Genomic DNA, 27618 nt, shown 5'->3' with positions numbered 1-27618 from the left:
TACTGGGTTGTATCACAGAGTCTCCAAACCAGGGAGTCGATAGAGGCTGCTTTAAACTATGGGGGGGTGCCAGGTGCACGTTCTCCTATGGTGTGATATCTCTGCTACCGCCACGCCCCCACTGGGTCAAGTCCCAGGAAGTACAGTACTGGGATTTCTCCTCTGTGGCCCGCAATTTGACTCACTGTTCTTGAGTTCGCAGATGTAACTGTACTGGACTCATTGAATTTTTCCTTCTTTTTTTTTGTTCTCCTCCTTTGAATGGTTTTTCCTTTCTTTTTCTTGGATTAAGTAATAGTCTTGGTATCTTGTGTGGATTTTTTTAATGTTTGTCTGCTCCTTCCATCACCCCTCTTACAAACTCCCCCACACTAACCTATATACTCTTCTCCCCCAAAACTTTTCCCCATAATATACCTACTTGTTTAATAAAGTATTTCATATCTCCATACATACTCTACTAATGACAAGAGTCCTACCAGTTAACTCTCTCTCATTCTCAGCAAGATATTACCTTATCATACTTAAAGTCTTTCTCAACCTAAACATATCCTCTACCTTATCCAACTCCTTTACCCATCACCCCAGCTCCTCGCACATCATCCACCCTCAACATTGGAAAAGCTCTGCTGACTTGCCGATACCCCTAAACTCCTAATATTAAGATTGGACTAAGCATAATACTCACAAACGATGAGGAGAAATCAGAAATACAGGACAGAGAACGCTATAAATATGAGAACCAGGAATTATGAAGAGACAGCAGAAATCACGAATACTGACCTACTAGAAATGCAAGAAGGGGAGTTCAGAATCTTGATGTACAATATGATGAAAGGATTTAAAACAAGTCTAGAGGAGGTGAAAGGTGAGTTAGAAACAAGAGGCAATAAGTGAAATGAAGACAGCAATAGAAAGAAATTCTGGAAGATTAGATGAAATGGAAAACAGAATATCAATATTAGAAGACAGCACATCGCAAACTGAAAACACAGTCAGCGATATACAGAAATCTTTACAGCAACAAAACCTAAACATCCAGCAAATATGGGATAATATGAAGCATCCTGACTTACGGATAATAGGCATTGAAGAAGGGATAGAGGTACAGAAGAAGGGCATCTGTAATCTCTTCAAGGAAATAAACTCAGAGAATTGCCTAATATGGAAAGAGACTTGGACCTTCATGTCCAGGAGACATACAGAACTCCACTGAGACAGGACCAAAAAAAGACCACTCCACACAACATAATAACCAAAATGACCAACATAGAGGCCAAGGAAAAAATCTTAAAAGCAGTGAGAACCAAAGTACGAGTGACATATAGAGGCAAAACAATAAGAATCACTCCAGACTATAAAACCCAGGTCGTGAATGCTGGGAGAGACTGGGATGACGTGATTCAGACCCTGGAAGAAAATAACTTCCAACCAAAGCTTATTTATCCAGAAAAACTACTATTCAAGATCAATGGTGAAACCAAACTCTTTCAGGATAAACAGAATCTCAAAAATTCATGAATTCAAAACCAACATTAGAGAAAATTCTTAAGGAAATAAACCATGCCAGGCGTGGTGGCACATGCTTGCAATCCACGCGCTTGGGAGGCAGACACAGGAGGATCGCGCTGATTTGGAGCCAGCAAGCTGGCTTAAGAGACCGTCTTTCCACATAAAGTTAAAAAAATAGGTCTGGGAGTGTAGCCCATGGGAGTGTAGCCCGGAGGTAGAAGGGATTCCAAAAACCCCAGTACAACTAAAAAAAAAAAAAAAAGAAATAAACCATAAGGAAGAAAAAAGAAGCAGACTTCAGAAGCAGAGAAGAGAGGAAGTTAATAAGTGGGCCATTTAAGTAAAGAAGAAAGATCAAACCACCCAAGAGTAGACAGAACGCAAAATGGCAGAAAACAAAAATCATATTTCAATAATATCTCTTAAGTCAAAGGACTCAACTCACCAATAAAAAGACATAGACTGGCAATGTGGATTAGGAAACACAATCCAAATATATGTTGTCTGCAAGAAACTCACCTTACAGCCAAAGACATTCACAGACTGAAAGTGAAAGGATGGAAAAAGATATACCATGCCAATGGTGACCACAAAAGAGCAGGGTAGCAACCCTGGTATCCAACAAAACAGACTTTAAACTAAAACACATCAAAAGAGACAAATCAGGGCATTTCCTTTTCTTTAAGGGAACAATACACCAAGAAGATATAACAATAGCAAATATTTATGCCCCCAATGTGGATGCAGCCACATTTGTAAAGCAAACCCTTCTGGACAAAAGTAGACCCAAATACAATAATTCTGGAAGACTTTAATACGCCTCTCACACCACTGGATCGATCTTCAAGGCAAAAGATGAGTAAAGACGCTTTAGAACTAAAGGAAACCATAAACCAAATGGACCTAATAGATATTTTCAGATTATTTCAACCAGGAACAACAGAATACACATTCTTTTCAGCAGCCCATGGAACCTTCTCCAAAATAGACCACATCCTGGGACACAAAGAAAATACCAGCAAATTCAAAAGATGTAAAATAATTCCTTGCATCTTTTCAGACCACAATGGAATAAAAGTAGAAATCAACAACAGGAAACTCAAAAGAAAGTATTCAGATTCATGGAGAATAAATGTTACACTATTAAACAATGAATGGGTAAGAGCAGAAATTAGGGAAGAAATAAAGAAATTTATGGAAACAAATGAAAACAGTGATACAACCTACCAAAATCTATGGGACACTATGAAGGCAGTATTAAGAGGAAGGTTTATTGCATTGAGTGCCCACATAAGAAGGACAGAGAACCACCAAGTAAAAGACCTAATGACACAACTCAAGGACCTAGAAATTCTGCAACAGTCTATTCCCAAAGCCAGCAGAAGGCAAGAAATCATGAAAATTAGAGCAGAAATAAATAAAGTAGAGAACAAAAAAACAATTCAAAGAATCAATAAAACAAAAAGTTGGTTCTTTGAAAGGATTAATAGAATTGATAAACCCCTGGCCAACCTAACCAAAAGAAAAGGAGAATAAAATCAAATTATAATACAGTGCAACAATAAAAAAAAAAATAAAAAAGAGAAGAAAACAGAAGCAAATTCCAGAACCAGAGAAGAGGTGAATTGCATGAAGTGGGCAACTAAGCAAAGGAGAAACAGTACTACAACAAATAGAATATAGAACTCAAAATGACAGAAAAAAAAGTCATATTCCATATACCCCAGAGACCACCACTGCTCTGCTGATGGTGAAAGCCAGTGATTGCTGTGTTTTGAACTTATGGTCTGGCTAGTTGAGTTTGATGGCCCCCAGGACATCATTATAGATCTGCTTGTTATGGTTACATGAGATAATGTTGTATGCTGCATGTAAATTAGAAAAATGATTTTCTATGCTTGTATGTATTCAATATCTTTTTGTGTTTATAAGTTTAATTTATTATGTTATATAAACCTTCTAAATATTTACTTTTTTCAGCTCTCTTAGCTAGTAAAGGAGGTTTATCATTCTCTTATGATCCAAATATTTTCTATTTCTGTTCTACAAATCTTTGCTTTAATTAGCTTATGTAAATACCTGACTAAAACTTGGGGATTATTTTAACTTCCAGGGCAATTAAAACTCTTAAAGTTGTACAATAAAAAAATTATCAAAATTAGAAATGAAAAAGGAGGTATCACCACAGATAGTCAAGAAACTCAAAAGATTATCAGAAACTACTTTAAAATTTTATACTCCAATAAACTTGAAAATCTGGAAGAAATTGATAGATTTCTAAGCACAGTTAACCTTCCTACACTCAGCCAAGAGGATATAGCAAGTCTAAACCAACCAATAACAATGAAAGAAGTAGAAACGGCAATAAAAATCCTTCCACCAAAGAAAAGCCCAGGCCCAGATGGGTTTTCAGCTGAATTCTACAAAACCTTCAGTGAAGAACTAATACCAATACTTCATAACTTGTTCTGGGAAATTTAAAGAGATGGAACTCCCCCAAATTCCTTCTATGAGGCCAGTATCACATTAATCCCCAAACCAAATAAAGATATCGCAAGAAAGGAAAACTACAGACCAATATCCTTAATGAACATAGATGCAAAAATTCTAAACAAAATACTAGCTATACACATTCAAAACTATATCAAGAGAATAATACATCATGACCAAGTCAGTTGCATCCCAGGAAAACAAGGCTGGTTCAACATACGCAAATCAATACATGTTATTCACCACATAAATAGAGCCAAGAACAAAAACCACATCATCATAGCAATAGATGCTGAAAAAGCATTCGACAAAATCCAACACCCATTTATGTTTAAAACACTGCAAAAAATTGGAATAGAAGGAAAGTGCTTCAACATCATTAAGGCAATATACTGTAAACCCAAAGCCAACATTTTATTAAATGGGGAAAAACTGCAAGAATTTTCTCTAAAGTCAGGAACAAGACAAGGATGCCCATTTATCACCACTCCTTTTCAATACAGTCCTTGAGACTTTTGCTGCAGCAATAAGACAAGAGAAGGAAATCAAAGGAATTCACATAGGAAGAGAGGAATCAAAATTATCCTTATTCGCAGATAACATGATCCTTCATATGGAAGACCCAAAGAACTCAACCAAAAGACTTCTGGAGCTGACTGACAAATTCAGCAAAGTCGCAGGATACAAAATCAACCTAAAGAAATCAGTGGCTTTTCTTTATGCCAACAACGAATCCACAATGAAAGAAACAAAGAAAACAATTCCATTCACTATAACCTCAAAACCAATAAAATACCTAGGAATAAACCTAACCCAAGACGTAAAAGACCTCTACAACAAAAACTATAAAACATTAAAAAAAGAAATTGAAGAAATCCTTCGAAGATGGAAAGATCTCCCGTGCTCATGGATAGGCAGAATAAATATCAAAATGGCCATTCTGCCATAACTGATCTATAGATTCAATGCAATTCCCATTACAAATACCAGCAACATTCTTCAGAGACCTAGAAAAATCAATCATGAACTTTATATGGAGAAAGAAAAGACCTGGAATAGCCAAAGCAATTCTCAACAATAAGAAACATGCAGGAGGTATTACAATCCCAGACTTCAAACTATACTATAAAGCAATAGTAGTAAAAACAGCATGGTACTGGCACAATAACAGATATACTGACCAGTGTATTAGAATAGAAGATACAGAAACAAACCCACACATCTTTAGTCAATCTTTGACAAACTGGCCAAACACATATACTGGAGAAAAGACAGCCTTTCCAACAAGTGGTGCTGGGAGAACTGGCTAACCATTTGTAAAAAGATGAATCTAAACCCCTATATCTCACCACACACAGGAATCAACTCAAGATGGATCAAAGACTTAGAAATTAGACCTGAGACTGTGCAGTTAGTAGAGGAGAGCATAGGTTCAACACTACAACATATTGGCACAGGCAGTCACTTTCTCAACAAAACCTCCAAAGCTCAGGAAATTAAAACAAGAATTAACACGTGGGATAGAATCAAACTAAAAAGTTTCCTCTCATCAAAGGAAACTATCAATAACCTAAAGACGAAGCCTACAGAATGTGAAAAGATCTTTACCAGCCACCATTCTGATAGGGGCTAATATCCAGAATATACAAAGAGCTCAAAAGACTCTACACTAGCAAAACAAACAACCCAATCAAGAAATGGGCAAATGAACTAAATAGACACTTCACAAAAGAATAGATACAAAGGGCCAGTAGATACATGAAAAGATGTTCTTCATCACTGGCCATCAGGGAGATGCAAATCAAAACTACACTGAGATTCCATCTAACCCCAGTCAGAGTGGCAAGCATAAAGAAATCAAACAACAAATGCTGGCGAGGATGTTGGGAAAGAGGAAATCTTTTACACTGTTGGTGGGAATGCAAACTATTTCAGCCACTATGAAGATCTGTGTGGAGATTCCTAAGAAAGGTGGGAATAGATCCACCTTATGATCCAGCTATACCACTCCTGAGTATCTTTCCAAAGGGGTTGAATTCAGAGAAAGACAGCAACATATGCATACCTATGTTCATAGCAGCACAATTTGTAATAGCCAAAATATGGAACCAACCCAGATCTCCATCAACATAGGAATGGATAGCAAAACTTTGGGAAATACACACAATGGGAGTCTAATTAGCCATAAAGAACAAAATTATATCATTTGCAAGAAGATGAAAGCCCTGGAGAACATTATGTTAATTTAGATCAGCCAAGCACAGAGGGAGAAGGTACATATGTTTCCTCTAATATGCCCAAACTAGGAAACACAGAGGATACCAGTGGGACTCCAGATAATGGAGGGGGAATATCAGCAAAGTTTGAATGGAAAGATAGGAGAGGAGGAAGGCTGATCTTGATTAATGAGGGTCTAAATCTGAATATGTGTAAAATTATGAATATGACATGGTTAACCTGGACAACCATTGGTGGGAAAAGAAAACAGGGGTGGGTGGAGAGGGCACCAAATATAGTTTAAATGTATGCTATTTATGTTCAATAAAAATTGTTAAAAGAAAAAAATAAAAATAAAACCAATAAAAAATAAGAAGTTTCCCTGTAAAACCCAGAAAGGTTTAATCTCTTCATCATGGCATACATACCAGCCACATCTAAAATAGAGCAAACCAAGTGCTCCTCACATATGACGTCTGGACTGATGGTAGCTTCAAAAGAATCAGACAAGTCGAGGCAAGTGGAATTAACCAAATACAACTCATCCAATGAATATATCACCTCTTCATCCAATTCTTCATCGTCTGGCAGATCCCTGGTTAACCAGTTAGGAAAGGACCCAAAAATGTTAAACAGTGCAAGTTGGCTTCTCAAATCCTCTCCTGCTCCTCATTGGAGCCTCACGGAGTGGCCACTGGGGCCTCTATTTAGAGCAACATATTGTGGCAGTCCCTTCACAGAGGAGGAACAAAACAATCTTCTCTAACTAGAGCAGAGTGTGACTGTCATGTGAGTTCAAGAAGGGCAGTGGGTGGAAAGTGGCAACAGGTGCTAGGGCAATAGTTATGTAACATGCTGAGCAGAGGAAAAAGGCTCAGCTCTTCCTCTTGGGTCTAGGTATGCTATGCATGCAATAAGAAACACAACACTTGCTACAACTGCAGCAACACACTTTACTTATTTATTTATATTTTAAACAAAAAAATTTTTGGTGGTACTGGGGTTCCTGGAAGCCATTCTACCTCCGGGCTACACTCCCATAACTATTTTATATTTTTATTTGGAAACAGGGTCTCCTAAGCCAGTGCGCGCGGCTGGCATCGAACCTGTGTGATCCTCCTGTCTCTGCCTCCCAAGCGGGGATTACAAGTGTGCGCTACCATGCCCGGCTTAAACAAAATTTTTTATTGAACATAAATGGTATACATTTAAACTATCTTGGTGACCTCTCTCCTCCGCCCCCATTTTTCCAAAGTCAACCACTAAACCAAGCATGGGAGGGAGTGATGGGAAGAAAGAGAGGTTGGGACTGGGTGGTGGCTGCCTGCGTGATGTGTGCATTTATGCCTACACAAGTTTTTTTTTTTTTTTACCCCATTATGATGTATTAATAGAATGCACTAATAAAAAGTTAATAAAAAGCAATAAGAAGCTGTAGCACATGCTTGTATTCCCAATACTTGGAAGGCTGAAACAAGAGGATCACAAGTTTGCAGACAGCCTCAGCTACTCAGTGAGGCCCTCTGCAACACAATGAGACCCTGTTTCAAAATAAAGAATAAAAAATAGGGCTGGAAATGTAGGTCAGAGGGAGAATGCCCCAGTACCACAAAACAAAAGAGGAATAAGGACATGGGGATCTTGTAAAAAGAACTTTGTCACATGGAATTACTCAATCTTTTCTGAATAAGAAAACAGAAAGAGGGAAGGCTCTGTTCAGTGAGTTTGTGTAATGGTACAGCTTGGGGAGAGGAAATCTTAGATCCACATCTGGTCCATCTCTGAGGGTCAGTCACATCTGGGCAAGTGTCTAGCAATCAGAACAGAAGGCCATGCCCGCATGAAGAAGCTGCCTCCAACTCTGCTTTGTTCCAAGTTCAGCCCCTTGTGGTTTCAGCTTGGAATGGAGTGAAGGAAAATTGTCTGTACAACTGAAGGAACTAAACGGTTGGGACACAAAGCAATATAGTGGTGGATCTCTCCTGGATACAAAGTTTGATGTATAAAGAAGTGCCTTTCCCCTTATTTCACAAAGGCATGCCACACAGTTTGGGCACTGAGGAAGCTCCCAGGCCTGGCCATAGAGGAAGAGAAGGACAGTTGCAGAAACAACAGCCTAGCCAGGCAGAAGCTACCTATCTCCTCCTGGACCTATTGGCAACCACGGCAGAAGACAAATGAAACAGAAAATTCCATGAAGAGGCTGAAGAAAGGAAGGGGCCTGGCTGTGTCTTTGCCCCCAGTCTCCCAATGTCTCCACTGGCAACAGCATGTAGGTTCTCTCTACTCTCTTCCAGGCTGGGTAGGGGTGTGGCAGGTTGGCTGTCTCTACTCTCCTGCAGACTAGACAGGGAAGTAGCAGGAAGGCTGGGTTTTCTGCCCCCCTTCTTCCCTGATTCTGTGCCCTCCTGGCCAGAAAATGCTCAGAGAACAAGAAGGGGAAGGCAGGAAGGGAATGTTCATTGGCTCTCCACTTTGAGGGGAGAGTGAAGGCAGAAGTATCTGTGGAGTTGGAGTGGGCCCGATGCTCTGATGCTCCTGCCTAATGTGGCGTACACCTCAACTCACATCATTTTCACACTCTGGTAGGTAGCCATGGTTTTGGACATACGTATTCATTCTGGTATGGCTTGTACCCCTGAAAACGCAAGATCATCTGCTACAGCATCTCGTGCAAGCCTCGAGCAAAGGCTCGGCCAGGGGATGTGCAAGGGCTTGACTACCCCGCAAGAAAGGCTAGCTTCTTCTCCTTCAAAAGAATTACTTTAAAATCATTTGGATTAAAATGTATAATTAAAACCTTATAAATAAGCATTATAACTAAAGCAGATGGGCAGCGGCTTGTGAGAGACTGAGTCATCAAGGATCTTTTTTCTCAAGGACATAGTCTGGGCCAACATAAAAGATTAAGTTCAAGCTGACCTTATGATATGAGGCAAAACATACTTTCTGTGATTTATTACATGTTTGGCACCCTTCCCTAAAGGTTGTTAAAGATTTTTTCTGTCCTTGAAGTTTTCTGCTTACATGACTGATATCCTGCCACCCCCCCACAAAAAAACCCCATAAAAACTGTAGAAAGTCCTGAATAAAGTTAGAGAACCTTGCATCTGATCTCGTGTGTCAGGGTCTTCTCTTGCGACCACGACTCTCCTCTCACCAACCACACAAACCACGACTCCTGCTAGGGCTGGACCCCAGCAATCATCAACATGCTGAGGTTCAGCTGTTTGGGGAGTGGCTCAAAAAAATTGGTGGATACTCACCCAGGTTCAGCAAGGTGTCCCTCAGATGGGTTTGGCCGACAGCCTCTGGGTCTGGTATACAAGGAAAATTGGATCAGTGATATTTTGTGCATCAGTGGAAAGGTAAGTGAACACACTGTAGCTCCCTGCAGGGCCTGTTTCTCAGCTCCTCAAAGTTGGTGTCTTGAGGAGAGGGAGGTTTTGATCAAAAAGTAGGGGAAGACTCCCAGGCACCAGCATTATGGTTGGTCCTGATGGAACAAAGGGAGCAGAGTGAAGAGCACCACAGGAGGATGGCAGCTGCTGCCCAGTGGTGATCTTGTGGCTCAGCCAATTCATGCGTTGGATCATCTCACTCTAGCAGCTGTCTGTCAGAGTCCACGGTGGTCAAAGTCAGGGCCCAGGGAGCTGAGAGGTATAATTAGGAAAAGTGAGTCACCCCACAGTGTACAGCGTTATCTAACTATCACACTACAACCCACAGGTGCATCCAATAGTGGTTTATCAATTGAGAATGACATAACAAAAGCATTTATAAAAGACAACTCTGGAGTACATTACCTGTTGGTGTCCATGTCAGCAGCCTGCTTTCACTGGAAACACCTTGTAAGTTTATAAAAAAAAGACTTCTGTTCCTTTTGCTGGATCTACTTGGATGGATCCAGGTTGAATCTTTGGGGCCTGCAGGCAACAGCAACAGGTGCTTATGACCTAGGTCACAGTTCTCTGTGTTACCTGCTTCCAGCTCTGATTGTTGTCCATGGTGGTGACCAACAGGGTTGCCTGGTAGAGGGTGAGTCTTTTTCTGCCAATTTCTCCTTGCAGGAAAAGCTGGCCTGGAAGCCTCAAGGCCAGGTTGAGAGTGGTGGTTTTCTCACTGGGGCCTTACAAAGGAACAGCAAGCAGGCTCTGTCCACTCAGGAGAATGACAGGGAGGCTCTCTGCAGTCTCCTCTGCATGGGGCTGGGGAAACCAGTGGACGTGGCTGTGGCTTTGCTCCCAAAGTCTCCTCTGGGGAACAGCAGGTGGGTTCTCTCTACTCTCCTCCAGGCTGGGCTGGGGGGATGCAGGCAGGCTGTCTCTACCCTCCTACAGACTGCATAGGGGAATGACAGGAAGGCTGTGCCTTCTGCCCCTTTCATAGAGCAAGACAAGGAGGTGAAAAGAGAACCTTTAGATGTTCTCCACATAGGGGAAGAGTGAATGCAGAAGGATCTGCTGGGGATGGAGCTGGACTAATGTTTTCCCCTAAACTGGAGTACACCTAAGCTTATCATGTTTGCACTATTTGGCAGGTGGCCACAATGTAGTCTAATATTCTGGTGGACACAGACAGCCATGTCCAGTGTACAACACAAACCCAAGCAATGTACGACTCTCACCATGAAGATAGTAATTGGGGAGCAGTTCCTAAGGAATTTGTGAATACTCACCTTGGCTCAGCCTTGGGTACCTCAGGATTGGTTTGGTCGATGACCTATGGTTGTGCCTATAGTCACCATGTGATAGATGATTGTTCACACATTTGTGGAAAGATTAGCTGCCACCTACCTTGTAGCTCCCTGTAGGGCCTGCTACTTCAAACGTTTGTGAGCAAATAGTGGGGGAGGAAGCCCAGACCCTAGATTTCCATCTTGGACTCTTATGCTTGGTCCTAGTAGAAATCAAGGTGCAGAGTGAAGAACGCCACAGGAGGACTGAAGCTGCTGCCTAGCAATGATCTTGTAGCTCAGTCCAAAGTCATGAGTTGAAGCATCTCACTCTAGCTGCTATCTGTCAGAGTCCACTGTAGTCAAAGTCAGGGTCCAGGGAGCTGAGAGATACATTAATTAGAAGTTAGTTATCCCAGAGTGTACACATTTATCTAACCATCTCACTAAAACCCACCAATGCATACAACTGTGATTTATCAATTGAAAATGACATAACACAAGCATTTATAAAACACAACAACAACAACAACAACAACAAAAAAAAAAAACTTCTGGAGTGCATTACTTGTTGGTGTCCATCTCAGCAGCCTACTTTTGTTGGAGTCACCTATATATAAGTATATAACATTTCATTTCCTTTTTCATTTCTTTTTTACTGGATGTTCTTGGGTGGATGCAGGGCAAATTTCTGGGGCCTGCAGGCAACTGCGACAGGTCCTTATGATCTGAGTAACAATTCTCCGGGTTACCTGCTTCTGCCACCATTATTTTTTGTGGTAGTGGAAACAGTTTTACCTCAAGTTTGCATGGTGGAGGGAGAGTCTTTTTGTGGCAATCACTCTTAGGAAGACAAGCTGGCTTTTGGGCCTCAAAGTCATGCTGTAGGGCCATGCTGATAGTGAGGGTGATCTCATTGGAGCCTCACAGAGGAACAGTTGGCAGTCTCTGTCTACTCTCTCCCAAGCTGTACAGGAGAATGACAGGCAGCCTCTCAGAAGTCTCCTCTAGGTGAGGCTAGAGAAAGAAGGGGCTTGGCTGTGTCACTGGGGAACAGCACATGGGTTCTCTCTACTCTGCCCAGGAGAATTGTAGGCAGGCTGTCTCTACTTTCCTGCAGACTGCCCAAAGGAATGGCAGGCAGGCTGTGGCTTCTGTCCCCCTTCTGTCCTGATTCTGTGTCCTCCATGGCCACGAAATGCTCAGAGAGAAAGAAGGGGGAGGCCAGAAGGGAACCCTTAGTTGCTCTCCAATTTGCAGAAAGAGAGAATGCAGGAGGATCTGCTGGGGATAGAGCTGGCCTAATGTTTCCCCTAAACTTGAGTGCACCCGGGCACCAAGATTGCACTATCTGGCAGGTGTGGCCTAATATTCTGAGTGTTCTAATATTCCAGTGGACACAGACAATGAGGTGCATTACCTTTTGGTGTCTATTCAGCAGCCTGATTTTGCTGAAGACACCTGGTAAATATCGAAAACACAGCATTTCTGTTCCCTTTTTTACTGTATCTACTTGGGGGGATCCAGGTCAAATCTTTGGGGCCAGCAGGCAACAGCAACAGGTCCTTATCATGTATGTCACAATTCTCAGGGTTACCTGTTTCCAGCCATGATTGTTGTCCTTGGTGGTGGCTACAGGTGCACAACAGGGTTGCCTGGTGGAAGGTGAGTCTTTTCCTGTAATTTTCTCTCACAGGACGAGCTGGTATGGGAGGCCTCAAGGTCATGCATGAGGACCATGGGAGGAGTGGGGGTGCTCTCACTGGGGCCTCACAGAGGAACAGCAGGTAGGCTCTGTCTACTCTCCTAGATGCCTCAGAGCTTGTGCAGGAGAATGAAAGGCAGGCTCTCTGCAGTCTCCTCTGGGTTAGGCTGGAAGAAATAGGGGGCCTGGCTGTGTCTTTGTTCCTGAGTTCTCCACTGGAGTACAGTAAGTAGGCTCTCTCTACTTTCCTCTAGGCTGGGCAGGGGAGTGGCAGATGGGCTCTGTCTCTTGCCCCCTCAGCCCTGATTCTGTGTCCTCCCTGACCAGAGAATGCTCAGAGAGCAAGAACGGGGAGTCGGGTCATGCTGGAGGGAAGTGAATGCTCACTGGCTTTCCACTTTGGGGGAGAGAGAAGGCAGAAGTGTCTATGGGGATGGAGGTTGCTTGCTGCCTTGATACTCCTGCCAAACCTGGACTGCACCCTGGCTCACCCTGTTGTACTCTCTGGAAGGTGGACATTGTGAGGTCAAATATTCTGGTGGACACAGCTCGGTCTGGTTTGGGTAAACACATGACTCTTATGATCAAGGGGTTTGGTTTTTTGGGAGTAAAATGTGAGAAATAGGTGAATATTCCCCCTGGATCAACCATGGGTGATTCAGTATTGGTTGGGCTGACAGCCTCTGGTTTGCATCTACAGTGAACATGTGATGGATGATGTTTTGTACATTTGGAAAAGTGAGGGAAAATCTCAGCTTCCTACAGGGCCTGTTCCTTCAGCTCCTCAAAGGTGGTGTCTTGAGGAGAGGATGTTCATGAGCAAATAGTGGAAGATGATGCCTTGGTCCCAGATATCTGTCTCAGAGCCATATCATGGTCCTGGAAGAAGTCAGGGTGCAGAGATGGAGAATGTCACAGGAGGACTGCAGCTGATGCCTGGTAGAGATCTTGCTGCTCAGCCCAAAGTCAATGAGTTGGAGCATCTCACTGCAGCTGCTGTCTGTCGGGGTCCACTGTGGCCAAAATCAGGGTCCAGGGAGCTGAGAGATAGGTGAATTATGAAGAGTCAGTCATCCTAGAGTGTAAATAGTTGTCTAACAATCACACTAAAACCCACAAGTTCATATAATTATGATTTATCTATTGAAAACAATAAAATACAAACATGAACAAAAGAAAACACTATAGTGTCCACCTATTTGTTGGGGTCCATCACAGCAGCCTGCTTTCACTGGATACACCTTGAAGTCTAGACTACAGGACACTTCTGCTCCCCTTTCACTAGACCTACTTGGATGGCCCCTTGGCAAAACATCGGGGCCCATAGGAAATAGCAACGGTCTTTGCGATCTGAGTCACGATTCTCTGCATTACCTGTTTCCAGCTGTGACTGTTGTCCACGGTGGTGGCCACGGGACCCAACAGGGTTGCTGCATGGCGTAGGGGTCTTGTTCTGTGAGTTGTTCCTGAGAGGACAAGCTGGCTTGGTGGACCTCAAGGCCATGGTGCTGGAAGTGGGGTGCTCTCACTGGGGCTTCACAGAGGAAGAACAAGCAGATTTCTGTCTCCTCTCTTCTGAGTAATGAGGAAAAATGGCAGACCTGCTCTTTGCATCTCCTCTGGGTCGAGTTGGAAACAGGAGGGGCCAGGCTGTGTCTTTGCTCCCAGAGTTCTTCCCTCCTCCAAGCTGGGCAGGGGAGGGGCAGGCGGGATGTCACTATTGCCCCTCACACTGCCCAGGGGAATGCCAAGCAGCCTGTGCCCCCTGCCCCCTCCTGCCCTGGCTCCATGTCCTACCTGTTTGGTGGTGTCCACCTGCTTTGACTGGAGACACCTTATTACCAAGTAGTTCAGGGCACTTCTGCTTGCCTTTCTCTTCAGCCCCTTGGGTGGATCCAGGGTGGACCTTTGGGCCATCAGGCAACTACAGAGGGTCTCAAGATCCTGGTCCCAATTCTGCAGCTCACTCACCACATGTGTGGTCAAGGGCAGTGGCTGCAGACTCACAACGGGGTTGCCAGGTGGAGGCTGAGTCTGCCTCTGCCAATAGTTTCTGGGAGCACAAGCTGGGCTGGGGTGCCTCAGTCTGTGCTAGGTGCCATGATGGGAGTGGGCGTCCTATCACTAGATCTGCACAGACAAACAACAGCTGGGCTCTGTCCACTCTGGTGCAGGGGGCTTAGATAAATCACTGCACAGAGGAACAGCAGCCAGGCACTGCCCACTCTGCTGCAGGGGCCTCAGTTAAGTCACCACATAGATGAACAGCAGCCAAGCCCTGTCTACTCTGCTGTGGGTGTGCAGGTAAATCACCGCACAGACGAACAGCAGCTGGGCTCTGTCCACTCTGCTGTGAGGTGCGCAGGTAAAACACCAGCAGGTTCTTCACTCTCTCATCTGCAATGGTCAGCAGAAGGGGGGCTGGGCTGTGTCTTTGCTTCCTATGGCAAGCTTTTGCTGGGCAGGATCTTGCTGGGCAGGCTCTCACTGGGCAGGCTCTCGCTGGGCTGGTGTTGCTGCTGGGCAGGCTGTTGGGACTCTCCTCCATGGTGGGCAGAGGAGAATCAGGTGGGCTGTTACTGCTCAGGGTAAGGGCTGGCTGGCTGTGTCTTCTGTGCCCCTTGATGTTGCTCACTGGCCTGTTTTTGATGGAGACACCTTAGCTCTGAATGTTTTAGGGCACCTCTTTGCTTCTTGGCTGGTTCTAGGGCGAGTCTTTTTGGCCATCAGGCAGCTGCAGCAGGCTCTCATGATGCTGCCCAGAATTCTCTTGCCAGCCTGCCTCCAGCCCCAGGTGACGTCAGGGGCTGTGTCCTCAAGATCGTGCAGGGGTGCCATGCTGGGAGCAGGGGACTTCTCACTCGTGCTTCCCAGGCTCTGTTCACTCTGCTGAGGGGTGCACACCTCAGGCACTGGCACATTCTCCTCTCTCTCTGCGATGGTCGGCAGAGAGGGGGCCCAGCTGTCATTTTCTTTCTTCTGGTGCCAGCACTGAATGGTAGAAAGCCTGTGCTTTCTCCCTTTGGGGCTAAGCACGTGAACATTTGGCAGGCACTTTCTGGGCAGTATCTTGCTGGGCAGGTTTTCCCTGAGCAGGATCTTGCTGGACAGGCTTTTGTTGGACAGGCTCTCTCCCCTCCCCTCTGGGCTGAGCTGGCTCTTGCTGGGCAGTCTCTCCCTGGGCACGCTCTCACTGGGCAAGCTGTTGTCACTCTCCATCGAGCTGGCACTACTCCCTCCCATGCTGCCCAGGGGGATGGCTGGGAGGCTGTGTCTTCTGTCTCTCTTGTGCCCTAACTGTGTGCCCTCTTGGTCCAGGGAATGCCCAGAGAGCAAGGGATTGGTGGGACGGGCAGGCTCGCTAGCTCTCCGTACTGGGGGGAGAGCAAAAGTGTCTGCTGGTGTTGACGGTGGTGCACTGCTCTGATGTTGTTTCTGCCTCACCTGGACTGTACCCTGGCTCACCCTCTGCTGTACCATGAGGTAGGTGGCACTCAGATGGTTAAAGAGTCTGTTGGACACAGACATCCAGGTGAGGTGTGGGTCATATCCCAGGCAACGCATGACCCTTAAAATCAAGGCATTCGGCTCCTTGGGGAGAGGCTTGGGAGGAGGTGGTACGTCTTCACCCTGAACCAGCCATGGGTGCCCTAGAATATCTTCAGCTGTTGGCCTCTGGGCTGGGTCTACTGTCAGCAGCTGCCTGATAATGTCCTGAGCCTCGGGGGAAAGGTGAGTGGGCTCCTTGTAGTGTCCCCGCATGACCCGCTCTTTCTTCTCCTGAGAGTTGAGACTTTGCAAGAAGGGGAGAGTCTCTGTTAAAATTAAGTGGAGGAGGACCCCCAAACCCCAGATGTCCACCTTGGGGCCATATGGTTGCTCCTCATAGAGCTCAGGAGCACAGAATGCGAGAGTTCCACAAAAAGATGTCAGCTGCTGCCCAGACTTGATTTTACAGCTCAGCCCAAAATCAATGAGCTTCACGTTCCCCTCCTGGTCCAGCAGGATGTTTTCCGGCTTCAGGTCTCTGTGGATGATGCCTTCTTGATGGCAATAGTGCACCGCCCACAGGATCTGCCTGAACAGCCGCCGGGCCTCCTCCTCCCTCAGGCCAACGGGCAGCTCACCCCCGCTCACAAACTCCATGATTATACAAGTTGTGTTCGGTGTCTCCACAATCTCAAAGAGCTGCACCACGTGTTGATGTTCCACCGTCTTCATTATCTCTACCTCTGGCATGAAGGGGAGCTGATGCCTTGATTTATTTATAACTTTTATAGCCACCTCCATCCCAGTGAGGATATGGCAGGCCAGATGGATGCTGCCAAATGCACCCTGGCCAATTTTCCGCATGATGGTATATTGACCTTTGAGGGCCTCCTTCCAGGGATTGTCGGTGGAGATGCCTGGACTCACCTCCCTACCTTCTCTCTTCCCAGCCATTGAGTCGAAGCCCGAAATCCAAAGTCCTGAGCCAAAAATCAAAGCCAAAGTACAAAATCCAAAGGTCCACGATCCAAAGTTCCAATGCCAAAATCCAAAATCCTAGGTCCAAAATCAGAAGTCAAAGCCAAACTGAATCCAAATCCACACAAGCACCAAGACACAGTCCTACAGGTCACCACACGATAGCTTCCTGTACTCAACGGACAAATGACCAGTAACAGCCAGGTCCTTATATAGCCAGTCCCTGACACCTCATAGAGGCTCTTTGTGAGGTCATGGCTAGACATGGCCCAATCAGAGCGAGCCATGGCCTGCTGGGGCTGTCTTACCTTTGCCCTCCAAGACTTTTCCCAGTTTAATAACAAGAATGAGAAAACCTCTAAAAGCTTCTTTACTTCCATAGGGTATGGAGACTAACTTGTTTAGAAGTTAAAATTTAGAGAGTGCTTCAGTGGCTTTTACAGTTTATAAACAATGTGGACCTTTGGGCTGAAACATGAGGATAATGGGTTGGACAACAGCCTCAGCAAGCAGTGAGGCTCTCATCAATCTACTGAGATCCTGTTTGTAGATAAAATTTTAAAAACTGGACTAGGGGTATAGCTCAGAGGTAGAATACCCTGGGTTCAATACACAGTAATACACACATACACACACAAATAAAATACTCATCATATCTATACTCAGTGTATTCAATTACTTTTTTTCACTGGATCATCGGTATTAAAAGGTTGGTAAACCAGGTGTTTGAGTGCCAGAAAGTCGATACCTGGTGGAGAGGTCCTCTCACCTGTGGTTATTCAGGGTACCTGCTGGACACTGTCTTTTTCCTTCCCCCCCAACCTAATGCAAGGACAGGAGCCAACAGCCATGCCAGGCTACACAGGTGGCTTAGAGAGAGCGGTCCTCTTGTCTCAGCCTCCCAAAAGCTGGAATTACAAACGTGCACCACCATGCCTGGCCCCTTTTTAGTTTTTATTTTGAAATAGTGTCTTGCTGTTAATTCGGCTGGCCTGGAACCTGTGATCCTCCTGTCTAAGCCTCCCACGTACTGGGATTCAAGGCGTGTGCCACCACCCGTCATTTTCATTGGTGTGTTCAGGCATTTTCTCTGACTAGGGAGGACTGGATTCTGTCATTTGTTTCCTGAATGTCTTACAGTGTTTCTGTCCCTCAATTCCACATGATTACCGTCTCTATTTGTTTGATTTTTGTTACAGAAACATTTTAATCTCCATCTCTTTCATATGAGGGGGTCTGGTCCATAGATATTTCTTTGATGTTCTGTGAGGATTCAATTTAACATGCGACACTGGTACCACTGATGTGAGTCTGCAGCAGGACAGGCTCAAGAACATACAGATTCTTCTCGTGCACAGCTCAAATCCCACCCCAACAGAGACAAAAGTCACAAAGCATTGTGTTTGTGCTGTGTGCTCAGTAATATAGACTGGTAATTGGATTCTTTTCTATATATTATCTTAAATTATTCTCACATTAGGTTGGGGGCGAAGGAAAAAGAGAAACAAAAGTCACACAAACTTTTCTAACTCATGAAATTGGCTGTATCAGAGGTCTTTCTCTCTTCATCCACCTCTGAGTTCCTATCTAATGTCCTTCATTTCCACCTGAAGGATTGCCCTTATGCAGAATAGGTCTAGTGATCAACTCCCTTGGCTCTTGCTTATCTGCTGCTGTGGTTTGAATGTGTGTGCCCCAGCATTCCTATTGAGACTTCAACCCCACTGCAAGTGTTGAGAGGGGGATTCAGGAGGGGTTAGTCTATGAAGCTGCAATTTCCCGGATAGGATGTGTACATTTAGAAAGGAGTGAGCATTTACAAGTCCCTGGGTTGAAACCCAGGAATACACACACACACACACACACACACACACACACACACACACTTATTTATTAAACTGGCATGGTGACACAAATCTGTGATCCAAGCTAGTCAGGAAGTTGCAAGTTTAAGGCTATCGCTGGCCACTTGGCTCCTTGGTAGAATGGATAGAATCCCAAGTACTTCCAAAAAAGAAAAAGAAAAAAAAAAAGAGAAAGAAATGGAAAAGAAAGGCCTTGTTATAGTGAGTTCAAGTCATCCACTCTCTCCAATGCGGAATGTCCTTGGCCTTACCTCCGGAACATCTAGAAATTGACTTTTATTTTTAATCAATTACCCAGCCTATGGTATTTGTTAGAGCAGCATGAAAGGACAATGGTATCTGGAATACCTCCATTTCCCCTTGTATGAAAAGGGCAGTATTGCAGGCCAAAGGATTCATCACTTTAAATATATTGACCTATTGCATTCTGGGTTTTAGGTTTTCTTTCTTTCTTTCTTTCTTTCTTTCTTTCTTTCTTTCTTTCTTTCTTTTTTTTTTTTGTTACTGGGGTTCCTGGAAGCCCTTCTACCTCTGGGCTACACTCCCAGACCTTTTTTTACATTTTTATTTGGAAACAGGGCCTCCTAAGCCAGCGCATGCTGCTGGATTCGAACCTTTGCGATCCTCCTGTCTCTGCCTCCCAAGCAGGGGGATTACAAGCGTGCGCCACCATGCCCGGCTGGTTTTAGGTTTTCTAATGAGAAATGTGATGAGGACCTTATAGGATGCTCATTATCACCACTCCTATTCAATATAATACTTGAAATTCTAGCCAGAGCTATAAGGCAAGAGAAGGAAATTAAAAGAATACAAGCACACAAAGAAGAAGTGAAATTACCTCTGTTTGCAGATGACATGATTCTATACTGAGAATGAAAAAATATGTATTATATAAAATATATATTTAATATATATTAGTATAATATAAATAATAATGTATTATATATTATAGTCATATAATATGACATATTATATTATACATATGTATGTTATAAATATATAACACAAATCTTCCACCAGAAGACTTGTAGAGCTGATAAATTCAGCAAAGTACCCAGATATTAAATCAACTTAAAATATCAATAGTTTTTCTTTTCCACAGCCACAAATACACTGAAAAATACCTTGAAAATAATTTAATTCCCAATTCCTTTGAAAATGAAAATACTTAGTAATACAAGACCAAGGAGGCAAAAGTTCTATATTGTGAACACCATAGAACACCAGAGAAGGAAACTGAAGAAGATCTTAGAAGACGGGAAGATCTCCCATGTTCTCGGATAAATATGTCAAAAGGGCCTTACAGATTTAAAAGCCACATACAGATTCTATGACATTACTGTCAAAATACCAATGGCATTCTGCCTTGTACTAAAGAAAACAGTTCTCAAATTCATATGAAAGAACAAAAGCCTCAGAATAGGCAAAGCAACTCTGAACAAGAAGAATCATGGTGGAACCATCACAATACCTAATTTTTAATTATACTACTGAGCTATAGGAATGAAACAGCATACTATTGGCATGAAAACAAACATGCAGACCAGTGGAACAGAATAGAAGACACAGAGATGAATCTACACACTTATAGCCAGTTGATTCTTGACATAGGTGCCAAAATATGTGCCAGAAAGAAGACAGTCTTTTCAACATATGATCCTGGGAACACTGAATGTCCAGAAAAAAAGGAATAAAGGAATAAAATTAGATTCCATCTCTTACTCTGCACAAAACTCAAGATAGGTCAAAAACCTAGAAATTAGATCAGAAACTTTGCAGTTACTTGAAGAAAACATAGGGCTAATTCTTCAGTATATTTTGGCACTGGTAGAAACTACTTCAAGACAACCTTGAAATTTGAAAACTCCTGGATACAAAGGAAACAAAGTCTGAAGAGAGAACCTACAGAATTGGAGAAAAAAGCCTCAAAACAACGCCAAATTCACACATGCATATATACACACACACACACACACACACACACACACACACACATACACACACAGTCAGAGTGACTCATTGAATAATAAACAATTCTCATCAGGGTGTGTTTCTGCTCGATAGATGTTCTCCCATCCCCGAACCTGACACCTACCCTCAGAAAATGCCTCAGTACTGGGACTTAACAGGCTGAGATGGGAAGACTGCAGATTCAAGAAAAAACAGCTCAAGTGTCATTGCCCAACACAAACTGAAAATCGTTAGCTGAGCCTGGTTGGCACACACCTTTAAGCCCAGTAGGCGGGAGGCTGAAACAGGAGAATCATAAGGTTGAGGCCATAACATAGTAATGTAGCAATATCTTGTTTCAAAATAATAAAAATAAAAAGGGCTGGGTATGTAGATTAGAGGTAGAATGTCCCTGAGTTCAATCCCCAGCAGTACATACACAAAACAAAAAAACTAAAAAACAACAAATAAGATATAAAATGGACAAAAATTTGTCTTATTATCCAACCTCCTGAATTTGGAGAAACCTCACTGCTATGAGCCTCAGCTTTCTCATCTACACAGTGACCAGTGGAGACAATCGCGGAGGTACACCAGGTAACAGGGAGGTGGTGTAACCTGGGCCCCATAGGATGCAGTTTGGAGAGAGATACAAACGCTCTGCAAACTATGGCTGTTTTTTTCACCTCTTGGTCTTGGATATGTGGTGCCCAGGACTGAACTCAGAAACTTGTTTATACTAAGCACTGGCCCTAGCCCTGAAATTAGCCTTTTACCCAGGAAGGGAAAGTTTGCTGACCTTGCACGTGTTGAGATTCCCACAGTGGAGGGCTGGCACTAAGCCTGTGGCAGCTGCCACCACTGCCTGGATGAACCAGTGCACACACTCTCCCAAGATCACTATTGGGACCCAGAGTTGTGCTCTTTCTCACTCTCTACTATCCTGGATCCCCCTTCTGCCCCAGTTCTCCTCCTTCAGACCCAGAGATCCAGGCCCCAGCCCTCTTCCCTCACTCCCAGGGATCCAGGCACAGTGTTCTCCCTCAGACCTAGATCTGGGTGTCCTCACTCAAGTGCCCCAGTCCTGAACCATAGGTGCTGGGTTACTGTGGACGTTGTAGGACAGGGCATTCAATCTAAAGGCGAGATAATGGCTGTCAGCATAGATGGAGATGGAATTAAAAATGCTCTGGAGGAAAAAACACACAGGCCCAGAAGTGGGATACTTCCAAGGGTATACAAATACGTTGACTTCACTTCATAGGAGGAAAAGGCCTCAGAGGTTTAGGGTGCAGCCTGAGAAATGTTCAAGAAGTCAGTGTAAAAACATGTGGGGCAGGATTAGCCTGGTGAGTCACATCTGTAACCCCAGGACTTGGGAGGCTGAGGCAGGAAGTTTGTAGGCAAAGGCCAGCTTCTTAGGCCAGCTTCTGCAGCCTGCTGAAAACCTGGTTCAAAATAGGAGATCAAAAGGTCTGGGGACAGAGTTCAGAGTCAGAACACCCGAGTTTAATCTGCAGTTAAAAAAAAAAAGTGGACGGGGTCACAGGAGTCAATGTGGGCAACATGAGGACAGGATAACTCCCCCAGCTGGTCCTTTAAGTGGCTCTTGTGGACAGCAGGGGCAGCACTGCCTTGGGTGCACAGGTCAGGTGCGGACAATGGTGAAACAGTGTAGAACACTGACTAGGACCTGAGTGTAAACTGTGGGTGCAGCAGTGTGGGTAATGACTGGGAGAGATAGTGGGAACATGTGAGGAAAGTCGTCATAGACTGTGCTAAACAGAAACAGTATGGGGTGTCAGCATCCATACTGGCTAGGGGAACCAGGGTAGACCAGTTGGGGAGAGGCATGGTGCCGAGACCGCCTGCTGCCTCGGCATCTATGTGTTGAGACCCCACTCCACATAGCCAATCGGCAACAAGCCCCGAGAAGGAGGTGTCGTCTCTGGCCAAAGTACCCCCCACTTTTAGATACCCTTCATGACTATTATTTTCTTGGTAATGATTCCTTTTAACTCTACACGAATTGCTCCGGTGATGTGAGATCAGGACTATGAAAGAAATTGAGTCCGTGGAAATAAATTCTCTAATAATTTGTCTAAACGCCCTTGGCTTTGCTCAATAGTAATGAAGAACTGGCCAGAACTCAGATGCTGTGATAAGCATTCCAGCTGCAGCAATCACAAATGGTCTCCGACCCTCATTCCTATCACTAACTTAGGTTAAGCAATTAACTCCGGTAACCGGTAGCTCAGTTTAAGGTAACTCTGTTTACCCTTGAGATCCTGCCTAGAGACAGAAAAGATAAAACTTTGTGTGTGACTTCAAAGCAATTTAGTTGATGAACAACTTAGTCGCCCAAATACAATAGAGCCGAAGGAAAAAGATTATTGACTTCTACGCCCAGTATGAGCATTCCCCGAGACAGAGAGACTGGCCGCATGGTTAGAAATCAATATGACAAAATAAAGGACAGATGTTCTAAATATATATGTATGAAGGAAAGGAAATACTGTAAGAGTAAGAAAAGCATTTTTGCATGAAGAAGAGCTTATCATAAGAATGTCCCAACTGGGAAAGAAAGGAATTAGAAAGTTAGAAGCAGGTTGCAGAGGATTTGTGACAGGGAAATGGATTATTAAAGATGAATAGGCTTTTAATAGGCTTGTTGTCTAAAGAAGAGTGTTCAGCAGTTAAGGAAATACATCTGACAACTAAATCCAAGAACTTCATGGCGTTGTTTCTGGTGTTTTGTCTGCCAAACTGTGTTGTGAGTTTGCTTAAGCTTTCAGATTTAGAAGGTAAGATGCCAACACCTGAAGAAACTCTATCACATCCACCTGAATCACCACATCTCCCCACACTTGCTATATGGACTGAGCACAAAAGATGGAAAGTTCCAAGAAAGTTAAAGAAGATTCCCCGAGAAGCCTCCAAGCCTTGGGCGTGCCCGTTTCTTCTGGAAGATTGCCCTTTGGAACTGCTCTGCTGCAATATCGGAAGAAAGATCCGGAGTTAATCTCCTAAATGCTGGACTAGTCATTTACTTTGTTTGCATGTAATTCACTATTGTTTTGCTGTGATTACGCCCCTTTTCTTTTTTCTCCTATTATTAATCTCACTGGTGAAGGGTATAAATTTTTCTGGGTTCCTGTAATAAATTGTCATTGGCTCAAGAAGCCTTTGTCCATATCAGATTCTTTCTAGAGAGCGCCGTCACTAGGAACTCTTAGTTCCTAGAAGGGAAAGAATCGCTGCAGATAAGAGGCTGCAGTACTTCACTCTAATCCTTCCCCATCTTTGCTGAGGTTCTCGACCGCGAGTGGACTCGATCTTTGCTGAGGTTCTCGACCGAGAGTGGACTCGCGCCCCAATTAGACTGAGCTGGTTTGCGACAGCATGGACTCTTACCTGAGTAGCCAGTATAAACGGTGGTGGTGGTATTGTACGTGGCTTGAGGTGCAGACAGTGGGTTTGGAGACAGCTCACACACAGAACTCAGTGTACACAGAGGGTCACTGGCAGCAGAATTGGCTCCTCCCAACTCTGGTATTCCACTGTACAGACTTTGTCCCCGCCATGTACCTGGTACCAGGACAGCAGCATCAAGAATTTGGTGATGTCGAATGTGACAGGCATGGTTCCAGTCACCTGGCTCTCACTTCTCTCTTCCAGTCATCTGGGCAGTTCATTCAGGTGTAATGACCAGGTGACTTGGGTGAGCAGGTACCTCCTGATAAAGACACAATAGGTCACTGACAAGGGCTTCTGGGCTTCCACGGTGTTCCAGAGTCTTGCTAGGGAGAGAAGCAATGGGACAGGTCAGTTTCTACCTCTGGCACTCCACAAACCCCAGTAGTAGTGAAGCACTACTGAAGGGTCCAGGATGGCCTGGTTCAAATCCCAGCTTTGTCCCTAAGTATCTGGGTAGCCATGGACAAACCTTAGTTTCTTTGTTAACGGGATAATGAAGAAAATATGGGAAATTAAAATATATGCAGAAAAAGCTGAGCTTCGTGGTACTGGTCTGTACTAACAGTATTAGGTCGGCTGAGGCTGGAGGAATGCATGTTTGAAGACAGTCAAAAAACTCAGAGAAGCCCAGAGAAACTTAGCAAAGATCCTGTTTTGAAACAAAAAGGAACTGAGCGTGGTGGTGCACACTTGCAAAGCCAACAAGTGGGAAGCTGAGACAAGAGGATCAGAGGTTCATGGCCAGCCTCAGCAAATTAGTAAGACACTGTTTAAAAATAAAATGGAAAAATAGTTGGGGATCTATTTCAGAGGTAGAAACGCCTGGGATCAATCACCATACTACAAAAAAAGAGAAAGAAAAATGGTAAAAGAAGAAAAGGTAAAATTCTCCTAGGTTCATCCTCTGATATAAAAAAAAATTAAAAAGAAAGAAAAGAAAAGGATATATGCACCAAACTACTAGAATACTGTTTGGCACATAATGAGTGCTCAATAAATAGTGCTTGTTTGGAAATTGGGCACTAAGCAATGACAGAGAACCCCCCCACCCTGCCTTCATGGGGTACAGGTCCCCAGGCGAAGATGGGTATTCCCTTGCAGGGATGACCAAGACAGAGCGGGGCTGGGATGGGAGACTCAGATGTGTCTTCTGAGTCTGAAGTTGGGAAGGAGAGTGTTGTGCACAGAAAATGAAGAAGAAATATGAATGAGCAGGAACTGGCAGAGCTTGCCTTCACCACAAGGTCCCTGTGACTCCAAATTTCTACTCACTGGACCTAAACCATCACTCTGGTGACTCCTAATCCTGAGACTTCCCTGGGGCTCTTCCTGTCATGCCCTGAGTAACTGCTGATGGAAGCTTTCTCCTTTACTGATTCTCTTTATTCTTCAGCCTAAAACCAAGAACCAGAACCCTAGCTTTGCTGGATCCACAGGAAATTACATTTGTGCGCTTGTTTGTACCAGGCACTGTTTTGAGCACTTGATATTTACTGAGTGACTCACCAGAATGCCTAGGCAGGTGTCTGGCACCTAGAGGTGTTGGTGGGAGGGATGGAGAAACCAAGATCTCTCTCTCTCTCTTTTTTTTGTGGTCCTGGGGTTCCTGGAAGCCCTTCTACCTCCGGGCTATACTCCCAGACCTATTTTTACATTATTATTTGGAAACAGGGTCTCCTAAGCCAGTGATTGCGGCTTTTTCGAACCTGCACGACTCTCCTGTCTCTGCCACCCAAGCCCAGGGATTACAAGCGTGCGCCACGACACCCGGCAGAAACCAAGATCTCTTACTCAGTTGTCTGCCACACCTTCCATGGTACACATTAAATGACCCCAGGGTCCCATGAGAGGCTCCGGGAATCCAGGCAGCTCTCCTTGCTGGGCATGAGGCTCCCTGGCCTCCCTCCTCTCTGATTCAACTTTTCCTTTGCCAACAAAAGCAGGAGCAGAAACTAACAGACATAAGGAGCTGGTGGGGACAGGCAAAGTGGGCCAGCCCAAGAAGTGTCCCCTTCTACCTGGGCATGGTGATGCACAGCTACAATCACACTGCTTGGGATGGTAAAACAGAATTACAAGCTCAATGCAAGACTCTGCAACTTAATAAGACTCTCAGCAGCCTAGAGTAATGACAACTGTTTCTGAAAAAAGAAAAGAAAAAACTAAAGAAACAAAGGGGGTATAGCGCTGAGCTCCCTGAGTTCAATCCCCAGTATCAAGAAAGAAATAAAATAAAGTGACTCCTTCAACGGTTTCTTCTAGATAAATTTCTGTGCTATTACAAAGAAAAGGAGTCTTGTAGAAGACACTACTGCCAAAGCTCATAATGGTGGGCTAGACCGGAGCTCAGGATCTGCATGTGCAGTCCTTCCTTCATGCTCTGCACTTGGGCTGCAAGGTTTTCCCTTCCAGGGTCTCTGCTCTCTCCCTGGACCACAGCCCATCTTCCACCATTGCCCTGCCCTCCCCTTTGGTCCTAGTGGGGAATCTGCAGTGGAGCCCACACTGCTCCCCTTGTGGCCCGTTTGCCTTCATGGCAATTCCTCTAGTTCCTTCATTCCCATCCTGTCAGCCCACCAAGCACAGGGAGCCAGGTCTCTGCTTTCTAGCTGCCCCTCTGGAACTTGTTGAACTGGCAGGTGGTGTTGGCTTCAAACTCCACATGCAAATGGAACACCACCAGTGAGGCTCCTGCTGATCTGTATCTAGCCTGGTGGCTGAGTACCGCATCTGTTGGGCTCCTCTGAGAGGCTAGGCCCCACTTGGGGTGGAAGACAGTATGGCTGCAGGTGGCCCCGGCCACTCCCTCCACATTCACCTCACCAGCATCACCATGCAGTCTCTCAGCCAGCATGACAGCCTCAGGGAGTCACCCAAGAAGCACCTGCCAGGTGCTCAACATCCACCATACTGGTCCCCACAGGAAATCAGGGCACCACTTACAAATGGGTACTGTACTTGTGAGGATGAGACAGGAGGGCTGCCTGTTCCTTAAGAACAGCCTCAGCAACTGAGGAAGACTCTAGCTCACAGGTAGAATGCTCCTGGGTTCAATCCCCCAACTCCCAAAGAACCCACAAGTTGGGGGAGGAAAACAGGGCAGCCATGAAAGGTGTGACACACGTCTCCCATGGTGGCCCAGCAACTCTGACGTCCGGGTGGTGGTTGTAGGATCAAATTGTGGAGCCAAGGGTATAAAATGGAATTCCCCAGGTGAGAAAGCCCCTGGAAAGGTTGCCACACAGCTCACAACCAAATAT

General features: G+C 44.6%; 1 protein-coding gene across 1 annotated transcript; it reads right to left on the bottom strand.

Annotated features, from left to right (window-relative positions):
* Positions 1-14787: 14787 nt before the first annotated feature.
* On the bottom strand, positions 14788-24523 carry LOC308260314 (sperm motility kinase 2B-like; the record flags this gene model as incomplete). Its single annotated transcript, XM_080691620.1, has 5 exons — positions 14788-14996; positions 15374-15485; positions 16077-17068; positions 21989-22070; positions 24392-24523. The coding sequence occupies 5 exons, from the start codon at positions 24521-24523 to the stop codon at positions 14788-14790; spliced, it is 1527 nt and encodes a 508-aa protein (XP_080547746.1).
* Positions 24524-27618: the final 3095 nt, after the last annotated feature.

This window comes from Muscardinus avellanarius, assembly GCF_963383645.1.
Source record: "Muscardinus avellanarius genome assembly, chromosome: 3".
In the NCBI taxonomy this organism is placed as follows: Eukaryota; Metazoa; Chordata; class Mammalia; order Rodentia; family Gliridae; genus Muscardinus; species Muscardinus avellanarius.
The sequence above is the reverse complement of the archived record's forward strand: the minus strand, read 5'-3'. Positions and strand labels throughout refer to the sequence as shown.